This window comes from Gossypium hirsutum, chromosome A10 (assembly GCF_007990345.1).
Source record: "Gossypium hirsutum isolate 1008001.06 chromosome A10, Gossypium_hirsutum_v2.1, whole genome shotgun sequence".
Classification (NCBI taxonomy): Eukaryota; Viridiplantae; Streptophyta; class Magnoliopsida; order Malvales; family Malvaceae; genus Gossypium; species Gossypium hirsutum.
The window spans coordinates 106713318-106723454 of record NC_053433.1 but is presented as its reverse complement, the minus strand read 5'-3'; the positions used below and the strand labels follow the sequence as shown (position 1 = coordinate 106723454).

Sequence of the window (10137 nt, the reverse complement as noted above, 5' to 3'; positions counted from 1 at the left end):
TATCAGGGATATAAAGAAGTGAGTGACAGCAAGTGTTTGGAAAGGATAGAGAAGAAGATGAGCGATTGAAAAAATAGAAATAGAAGACTCTGCAAGCTGCAGAACCTGCTGTTCGCTTTAGTGCGTTATAAAGCTCATTTAATTTCCGATGTAAACAAAACTAATATTATTAATAGTAATAATATCTCTGCAAATTACAATTGTTTTCTCTTTTTCTCTGTTTAATTTGATTACTCATTCATGCAAATGGTATTAAACTGTTAAGAAGGGTTTCAATAGTTATTCCAAAGTCTTCTGTTTCTAATTTAACTGATTGTGTTGCACTGGCAAATGGCCAAGAAAAACGCCAAGTTTGATTTGGCAATATAATACACTATCCTGATAAGCAATTCACCAGAATTCACGCATGCATTTCACCAAATTAATGAAAACCAACACGAAATAAATTCGATGGAATTACCAAACCAATTGGCACGGATAGGAACATTATTATGAAGTCAAAAGCTCGAAAGCAAAACTCTAGAAGCTGTCCATGATAGCGGAATGTTTAAAAGTAGTTGCTTTTATAGAAATTCTTCAGGAAACCAGACGTGCCTTCATCCTTGGTGTCCAAATCCTGTGCAAGCCCTTGACGACCCAGCACATACTGCCCGATAATGTGGTGCCGTTGCTTTGCATGTTCAACGATGTTGTTCAGCTCTTCCATACCCTTAAACAGCAGCAAATCAATTACCTGCAGCCAAACATTTTGCAATGTAAAGAATCTTTCTAGTAATTCCAATACCCATACAACTCATCCATAAACAGAAGATATAAAAACTATACACCAATTTATCAAAATGCCATGGAATTATCATCAGGAACAAGGCAGCTCTGCCAAACAATTACAGGTTACCAACAAGAAGGCAGTAAAAGAGAATGCATAAGGTATTGTAAAGTATTTCTGGGAAATAAATCAAATATCCACCAATGCCGCTCTTCTACATTCAACTTTAATGTCACCATCTCCTATGAGTTAGATGCAGTTCCTAAAGTGTGATGAAAACTATTAACTCTATGTGTTAGGTAGCTAATGAGATATTAACAAATTCATTTTCAGGGTAAAACATCACTCAGAACTGCTGCCCACTAGATTATTGAAACTAAAACATTTATTGAAGACTTCTACTTGAGAAATACAACCAATAGCGTGCATGGAATCCATCAATTCAGTTTTCTTGAAGTATCCATGTCCGATACCATGTTCTAACGCATATCCAAACAAGGGTATAGAATATGACCTTCCAAGGATCCTTAAAATATATGGAGGGAAAAAAACAAACATAATAAAAAGTAGAACTCTTCTAGCATCAAATATGTCATCAGTTTCTCTAGAGAAAACCTGCAATACCAGTTATACACTAGAAGCAGGTTTGATTGATCAATTTCCATAGAAACCACCCCAAAATAAGCTTTAAACCTCATTCTCAATGTGAAAAACAATTTTATTTGCAGCACAAATTATATATGATTAATACAAATGGTTCATTTTGATATGCAAAATAATCCTCATTCACCATCAACAGCCACTGTATCATCTGGCTAGAGTACAAGAATTATTCAAGATGAAAAAACAAGAGGGTTAAACCTTAGCTTTCTCCATGCCATTCAAAGGACTTCAAACTCAAAACAGCTTATCGAAAGATTACATCAATGGACATTCAAAACAAGTTTAAACTGTTCCATTTACGACTTCGTAGCAACATACGGAACAAGCCAGAGTAACTGGCACACAAAGCACTAGAAAGTAAAAAAGACAATACTAGAACAATTGTTCACGAAGCTATTGAAATCCCAGTTTAATCCAAACATTTCATTTCAGAAAAACTCATCAGCATTCTCCAAATTAATCTTCGAAAATATACCATCAATAAAGCTCTTCTTAAATCTCATTTCCAGTCCCCCTCTTGATCAGAGGAGAGCACAATGAAGGCAACTCATGAAATAAATCTGATTCAACAGCATAATTTAGCATTCCCGTTAAATATAAAGACATCGAAATCGAAACTACTTCCCCAAAACAATAAAAAAATAAAAATATCCAACCTTTTCCATCACAATCCTACATCAACTAAGCTTAGATTAAACTCAGATTTCAATAGGATAATCACCATTCCTTGAATAATCTTATTTTTCATTTTTTTAATTTCTCTTAATTCAAATTAGCTATAAATTTTATTTATTTCCAGAAATTAAGTGCAAGCAATACAATATTTTCCTAACCCTAGGAAAGATGCAATTTCCCAAAAGTTTAACAAATCAAAAAATAAATTAAATAAAAAGGATCTAAAACGGAGAGATTGGGGAACGGACCTTAGGGTTAGTAACATGAGAGTTCTTACGGATCTGGGAGGAGATGGAAGAACGGAGCTCGGATTTGGTGACGACGTCGTCTAGGTTATAGATATCCATAATAGTGGGGATTGACCGACAAGCTTGTCTGAAGAAATCGAAGACCCGGCTCTTTGCTTCTTCCAAACTCGCTGAGTTGGGCGGTACTTTCACACTCCTCAATGTGAATGCCATTTTGGGTAATCTGAGTTCAAACTCGACTCGACTCGTTCAGTGACTCTTGAGTCAGGAGGTGAGAGGGATAATGTGGGAGGAAATGAACTTAGTACACCTGTTATCAATGTGAAGACTCCAGAAGCCCAAACGCTGTCGTTTTACTGCAGTAGATCAGCCATAGATAATAGATGGACTGAGTTTTTGAGCCGGGCTTTAGTTAAGATTTTCAGTCTCAACTCTAAACCCGGTTTAAACCCAACTTAAACTCATTCTTTTTATTACATAAATAATCATTTATAAATACATCTAATTTAGTTTAAAATATATTTTGTAAAAACTAAAATATCAGTATAAAAGATTGCATTAGCTCAATATATAATTCAATTCGTTAAATGCCTTTTTTTTTTGGAATAAATATTAATAATGCCAAAAATTGTACTAAGATTTTTAAATTGAAAAAAGTGAAAAAAAATAAATTTAAAATTTTTTTAGTATAAAAACTAAATATCAAGTACAAAATATTTTGAGATAAAATCAATTGTGCAATATTCATAATCAAAGATTTGATATCAATTTTAATGTTTAAATATTAAATTCATATAAATTTGATTAAATATAGTTGATATAAATCAAAGAAATCATATATTCAAATCTCATTAAATTCTGTATAAAAGTCAAATAGATGGATCTTAGAGTAAATAAGTTCTAAAATTTTTATTAAGTCTTAACTTGTCAATACAGAAGAATGTGAGTTCGGATGTGCTAAAGTGCATTATACTCTTATTTATGGATTGGGGAAGGACTAGTCATTGCCTCAAAAAGAGCAGATATAATCGGAACCTATAATGAGATTGTTAAAAAAAACTAAAAGTTTTACAGCAATTTCATTTATGGGTAGTCTTCCTCAGCAAATGTGTTAAATGAATTACTAGTTTTACATTTCCCCACACTCAGCTATAATGCATGGTAATTTCGGCCGGTTGTTTGGTCCTGTAGCCACATTCTCGATCTTCCGAACAACGAGAAGACAATCTCCAAGTACCCTCTGCGCAATCACGGACGAAATAATTCTTCGTCATTTCTATGAATATTATTCGACTTTCAAAAATTGGGGAAATCCAAAATCCGGATGTACTCTGCACTAAAAGGTTAGAGAACATACCCCGAATACAACATGCTTATTATCAAGCCACTCACATTTCGCGCACGTGATAAAAAACTGCAGTCAATAAAGACCAAAATCAATATACGCGATAGTTCATAACAGTAGACAACCATACTGACAGTGCTCGAAGAGTTTGTGACAACAATACTTCCATCAAATCCCAATTCACCTGACTGGAAACTTGCAGACGGATACATGTCTCTAAGCATAGATATGGTACAAATAGAAAATTCTATTATCTCGCCTTTAATATGAGACACTTGATCATTACTCATACTGTGTGCATTAATGGAAATCGGCATTTCTTTTTAAATGCACCAGATAGCAGATGTGTGTGTATGCAAGCAAGAAATAGAAATTGAGTAGGTTACCTGACAACCATTGGTATTTGGACCACTGTTTGCCTGCAACATAAAAGGTAAAACAATATACAACTTTAGCAGAATTTCACTGAAGGTTTCCACATCCTAGTACCTTTACTGGTCAACGGTATATTTCTTTCTCCCTCCATTGTGAGACTTCGTCTCCCAGACTCGGGTGTCAATGTAAGATACAAGTATGTTCAGTTTTTTTAAAAGTTTTTCCAAGTATTTGCATAGTCATGTCCAAATATGTGCCAAACACGGGTATTTCAAGAAAAAACAAAGAGTTGAAGAAACGACTGTGTGAATGTTTCACATATATGTGTGTATGGCTACTCAAACATTATATAAAAAAACAGCATACCATTGATAGAAGCCCAGGACCAGTGTGCTTGGCAATGAAATTTTCATCTTCAAACTTATGGCCATATATGGAAGTACATCCACTACCATCACCCTGCAAGGCAAGATTTTAATGTAACGATTATATAACATTGGAGCAAATTGATCTCAATAGTTTTATGTTATCGACAACTATTTTTAAACAGCTGTTCATCATTTTACACTTAAAAAATCAAAATACTGGTCGAAGCTATTAAAATATCAGTACTTTGGCAACCACCGCCCTCCATTTTAGGGGCAAAAACTATCCTTCATAGGAATATTGGCTCAGACATTTAAGCTAAGGACATTCCATGAAGAACATAAGAACAGCAAGACCAATACTTCAAACATCTACTCGAAATCGATATACTGAAACAAATGAAAAATTCATAGTCTATAAGAAACTCGAAAAGCTGATTGTGGGTACTCAATGACTAACATGACTGAGCAGATTAGCTAAGATTATAAATGCAAAATGAAAGCTCTAATAATAATAATAATAAATTACCAACCTTAAGAAAATCTCCAGCTTGAATCATAAAATCTTTAATAACCCTATGAAATTGGCAACCCTTGTAACCAACAGGCAGCCCTGCTTTCCTGGTATCGATCCAATTAATAAAAATGGGTAAGTATGAATTAATCACGCAGATACAGATAATTAAGTTTTGGTGGGGAAAAAAAACCTGTATTCGCCGGTGCATAGCTGTCTGCAAATGGGGAAAATTTCAAGGTTCAAACAGAAAATTCTAAAAGTATAAAAATTATCGTAGAAAATGAGGGGTGAAGAAGTAGAAATACCTGAAATTTTCGGCAGTTTTAGGAGCAATATCAGCGAAGAGTTCCATTTTGATACGGCCGGCGGGGATGGAACCGATGCTTATATCGAAAAAGACGATTGGATTTTTGGGATTCGGAGGCCTAACGTGCCACTCCACACCTCCACCGCTGCTTCCTCCTCCAGACGCCATGGCCGCCGTGCGCGACTCTGCTTCTTCCTCTCACAACTTGGGTACTACTCTGGTAGCAGTCTTTTTCGTCATCGAGGAATCTTGTTTTAATTTACCGGTTTTCAACAGTGATTATTTTAAAATTTCTCAAATAGACCTTTAATATTTTATTATTTTAGTTGTACATACCTAGCCAACCGTGCCCGTGGTCACTTTGCTCGGTATCCCGCCGGTCATTCCTCGCTAGCACATAATTTTTACTCGGCACATGGAAAATCTTCTATATACCTCACCAAGACAGATGTGGATCCTTTCAATTGCATGGATGGCATTAGGGGGCTAAATAAGAAAATTTCAAAAATAACTGGAATGGAGGTTTTTGAATAATTTGAAAATGTAAATTAAAAAATTATTTAAAATAGTAAAAATAATACAAAATTTTTATTTAATAATACTTTTTAGAAAATATCAAATAAAATTCAGTGGTTATTTTTTAAAAAATATTTATAAAAAAGTATTTAAAATTTTGTCAAATAATATTTAAAAGTAATAAATAAAACTTATTTTATCAAAATAAATTTAAAAGTTATGATAAACGGTTTAGAAAAAATCCAAAAGAAAACTCTATTAAACTGAAACAATATAACCCTTTCATGGCAGTTACAACTTCATCAAGTTCAATCGCAGCATGATGACCATATACATCAATCCCATCATCACATTTTAAGTAGAAATTGTCGTAGGTTAGATATATGTAATTTTTGGATTATTTAAATTTAAATATGTAAATTATGTGAGTATTATTATTTAAATTAGAATTTAAATTAAATATCATTATTTATTGGATATTGAAATCTGTTAAAAATTTAACTTTAATATTTTCAACCATATGTCAAATATCTAAATCAACAAAAATCTGAATCCACAAATAATATAAAATAAAAATAATGTTGAATGAATTTTATTCATAATTAGCAATAAATAAATCCAAATTGAAAATGTAGTTAAATAAAATTTCAAACAAATTAAACATAATAACTTCACAACAATTTAAATATACCTAATGACTTAAACATAAGATTTCTGAACAAATTAAAATTTTCATAACAATTTGCAAAAAAAATCCAAAGTTTAACATTTTTAATCATATAATAAATATCTAATTTGAAAAAATATTAATATGAATCCGAAAAATAAAATAATATAAAATCAAATAAAAATTAATTTTAAAAAAATTCATAATTAACAATAATCTATCTTAATTATATAATGCTAATTGTATATAGTATAATCTACTATAAAATTAGTTACATGTTTATGATTTAAGCTTACATATGGTTAATATAAAAATGCATATTATAATAACCTAATGCTATGAATATTTTATTATTAAGATAAGTTTTGATGAATTTTAAATTATATTTCATTTATACTTCTTATGTCTATAAATATAGACTTTGGAGAAATACTGTAAATTATTCTCATTGATCAATAAAATATCTTTTTTTATTTTATACATAAATGTATGTATGAATACATACATAATGCTAATTGCATATATATTATAATCTATCATAAAATTAATTACATGCATATCATTAATAAAAAAAATACACATTATAATATCATAATTATATACATTCTTGTATAATGTATATAAAAAATGGCGTCACATTATTTATTTTAAATTTATAAAATCACATCTTTATGTTCCTCTTCCTATTGGCCTTTTTACTGTTTTCGTGGTGATTTTTCTGGTAGACAAGTTGTGCTAAGTGCTACAGAGGAAAGCATGTCAAAAAATAAAATTTGTTTTGCGTTCTCCAATAGCAGTGGTGGTGACAATAGTCCAATTTGTTTTATCTGAAAGGGCTGGTATCAAAAAATAAAATTTGTTTTGCGTTCTCCAATAGCAGTGGTGGTGACAATAGTCCATTTTGTTTTATCTGAAAGGGCTGGTAATATTAATAATTTTAGTTCTGAGCGTTTTTCTTAATTTTAATTTCGAGTATTTTTTTTTAAAATTTAGAAGAGATTAGATGAATCTAACATCTATGGTGCATTTTTAATAATTTTTTTGTACTACCAATTTCTCATTCTCACAATAGAAATATTATTTCTTTCAAAACAATAATAAACATTAATAATTATTCACAGTCTACTAGAAAAATGTGGAAAACTCCTAGTATATTCCCTTCAAAATAATATTCATAGTGTTTCGGGAAAAGTATAAAACGTGTTGCATTTTTCCACATGATGTGGAAGCTTCAGAGTAACTTAATTCATAATGACTTCAAATTATTACAATCAAACATCAAAAGTTCCTTAATTTCAATTATCAAAACCATGGCTTCTTTTCTACATATTCTTTTCTACATAAATGTGAGACCTAAATTTTGCCCGGGCTACCTAATTCTAGCCCAAATACTCAATTACAACCCATACACATATAAAAGTAAAAATAATAATAAACCTAAATAAAACAAAAACCCTAGCCCACAAAACTTTTTCAGCAAAGAGAAACTGTTTCCCTTCAGCCATCATGTGCCCATGTTCTCCACCCACGGCCATCAACGCACTCACAAACCACGTTAACCATACCTACGACGTGAGTAAAGAGGCAAAGAAACCGTTGTAAAAATGGCTATAAAAGGCCACGATTATTCATTTGTTTTTTTACGATTTTTTGGAATACAAAATACACAAAAAGAGAGTAAAGAGCAGCCAAGAAACACTTCAAAGGTGGTTATTCATCATTTTCCTTTTTTTTCTGTTCTTTTACCTTTTTCCTATTTTCATTCAAATCCGTAAAATACCAAATATAAGGGAAACAGGAAAACTCCCCGGAGTTACGACGCGCTCGCACCACTGGAAGGCCCTGCTCTGATCGTCGCAATCGGCCTCGGCGACGGTTGAAGGATTGGTTATTAGCCTTTCGGCTGGCAACAAGGGGAGAAGGGGAAAGTTTTTAAGTTCTAGGGTTTTTCTTTAAAAAACAAAGTTAAAAGTGTTTTTTTTAAGCAAAGAAAAAAGATTTTAAAACAGGTTTTAAATTTTAGTAATAAAATAAAATAGCATTGGGGGAAGGAACAGAATGTGTTTTGACTTGGTCTATGCACATATTCTCTTTAAATGGTTAATTTGCGCATTTGGTCCCTCCCTCTTGCGCTGACTTGTAATTAAAACCTGTTTATACTTTCCTTGTTTTTTAAATTGTCCCAGGAACTTGCGCGTCTACTCACTTCAGTACGCGCTGAAATGAATCGTTTTGGGGCATGGTTTATTAGTTTTTTCCGTCCTTGCGAATTTGCACGCGCTACATTTGGGTCCTAGTTTATTTTATTTATTAATTGTCCCTTTTAGTTTGATTTTATTTCAATTGAGTTTTTTTCCATGTATAATACATTATTTCTTAAATTTATTTGGCACTGCAACTTTTAAAAATTTATTTTAATATACTTTTTAGGTTACCTAAATAATTTTCTACTTTGTTTTTATTTGTTTAAATTATAAAAATATTATTGTAAAATTCTATTTTATGTGGTGTTGTTTTAAAATTCTTGTATAATATTTAGTTAAAATACCTTTATATATTACTATTATACATATATATAATTTCTGATAAAATTAGCTCTATTCTATGTACACTATTGTTTTCATATTATTTTATGTAAATATTTTCTTTTAAATTTATTATATATATGTATATATTTTTTCTTTTAAATTTATTTATGTATAATTTGGTTTTCTCTTAGGGATCTTATTTTAAATTATATTTTTTATATTTTAAATACTTTAGTATCTTTGTATATGCATTATTTATATTTTTTTCCATTTTCATATACGTATCATTAGTCAAATCAATTTGTTTTACTTGTTATTATGTTATATATTATTTATTTCGCATTTCTTCCTGCATATTATATATATTAATAATTGTTTATATATTATCAGTTTTTGTGTACATAAGTTATGTCGAATTTTAACATGTGTTATTCCTTTGTATATTTTTCATATGGGTTTTTGAATTGTTTTGCGATGGTTTCTAGTTTTCATAGGGTCTTGTGTATTATGAGTTTTTTTTCTTCCATATTTTATTGTTTTATACATATAATTATGTTTTTATTTCTTATTGTTGCATTATGACTATAATTCCCATATTCACTTATCCTTTATTTCAAACAAATCAAGCAAGTATATTTTGACTCGGTTTTTGTAATCGCTTATTTTTTCACAAATTAAGGCAATGTTTCATGTTTTGAAATTTGAGGAATCGTGCCCTAACGTGCTGCGTTTCGATTCATCGTTGGACTAAATAACCGAATACCCTTTTAAAAATTTTTCGTCGCGTGTTTTGGAAATCATGAGGTGGTTTCAGTTTTTGGAGGCTTAAAATATCGTGTCCTAACATGCTGGATGTGGTATTCTATTCCTTTGGAACGAGTGAATCTTAAAATCCAACTTGAGTTGTTTTGCATGTTTTGGAAATCATGAGATGATCTCAGTTTTTGAAGGCTTAAAAATATCGTGTCCTAACATGCTGGATGTGTTATTTTATTCCTTTGGAACGAGTGAATCTTAAAATCCAACTTGAGTTGTCTCGCGTGTTTTGGAAATCATGAGGTGATCTCAATTTTTTGGAGGCTTAAAATATCGTGTCCTTCCTCGTATGTAACCGGCTCCCGAACTCGTTTATTGATTTTTCGTAGGCCAAAATTCATATTTTAAT

At 31.1% G+C, this 10137-nt stretch overlaps 2 protein-coding genes and 1 long non-coding RNA gene across 6 annotated transcripts; all 3 read right to left on the bottom strand.

Moving 5' to 3' along the window:
* Positions 1–389: 389 nt before the first annotated feature.
* Positions 390–2811, bottom strand: LOC107896380 (NADH dehydrogenase [ubiquinone] 1 alpha subcomplex subunit 6). The gene is made up of 2 exons (XM_041077964.1): positions 2353–2811; positions 390–733 (listed from the first exon to the last, which is right to left on the bottom strand). The coding sequence occupies exons 1-2, from the start codon at positions 2563–2565 to the stop codon at positions 548–550; spliced, it is 399 nt and encodes a 132-aa protein (XP_040933898.1). The 5' UTR covers positions 2566–2811; the 3' UTR covers positions 390–547.
* Positions 2812–3377: 566 nt separating this feature from the next.
* Positions 3378–5739, bottom strand: LOC121207611 (peptidyl-prolyl cis-trans isomerase CYP22). Of its 4 annotated transcripts, none has more exons than XM_041077963.1 (8): positions 5598–5739; positions 5260–5509; positions 5145–5168; positions 4971–5058; positions 4439–4531; positions 4084–4116; positions 3710–3766; positions 3378–3592 (listed from the first exon to the last, which is right to left on the bottom strand). In XM_041077963.1, the coding sequence occupies exons 2-8, from the start codon at positions 5427–5429 to the stop codon at positions 3482–3484; spliced, it is 576 nt and encodes a 191-aa protein (XP_040933897.1). In that variant the 5' UTR covers positions 5430–5509; positions 5598–5739; the 3' UTR covers positions 3378–3481. The 4 variants fall into 4 exon arrangements, with proteins under 4 accessions (XP_040933897.1, XP_040933895.1, XP_040933896.1 ...); XM_041077961.1 differs by having other exon boundaries at positions 5260–5489; positions 5598–5732; XM_041077962.1 differs by having other exon boundaries at positions 5260–5478; positions 5598–5730.
* A 1923-nt stretch (positions 5740–7662) lies between these two features.
* LOC121207610 (uncharacterized) lies at positions 7663–8816 on the bottom strand. The gene is made up of 2 exons (XR_005902712.1): positions 8191–8816; positions 7663–8009 (listed from the first exon to the last, which is right to left on the bottom strand). It is a non-coding gene; the product is annotated as an uncharacterized lncRNA (long non-coding RNA).
* Between the last annotated feature and the right edge of the window lie 1321 nt (positions 8817–10137).

What these genes read in the sequence shown, in the direction of transcription:
- LOC121207611 (XM_041077963.1), bottom strand. Translation starts at nt 5,429, where the DNA reads ATGGCGTCTGGAGGAGGAAGCAGCGGTGGAGGTGTGGAGTGGCACGTT. An exon ending in GTCCTGGGCTTCTATCAATG is followed by an intron (nt 4,117 to 4,438) that starts GTATGCTGTTTT and finishes TTTATGTTGCAG; the next exon opens with GCAAACAGTGGTCCAAATAC. An exon ending in CAAATACCAATGGTTGTCAG is followed by an intron (nt 3,767 to 4,083) that starts GTAACCTACTCA and finishes TATTGACTGCAG; the next exon opens with TTTTTTATCACGTGCGCGAA.
- LOC107896380 (XM_041077964.1), bottom strand. Translation starts at nt 2,565, where the DNA reads ATGGCATTCACATTGAGGAGTGTGAAAGTACCGCCCAACTCAGCGAGT. An exon ending in CTCATGTTACTAACCCTAAG is followed by an intron (nt 734 to 2,352) that starts GTCCGTTCCCCA and finishes GTTTGGCTGCAG; the next exon opens with GTAATTGATTTGCTGCTGTT.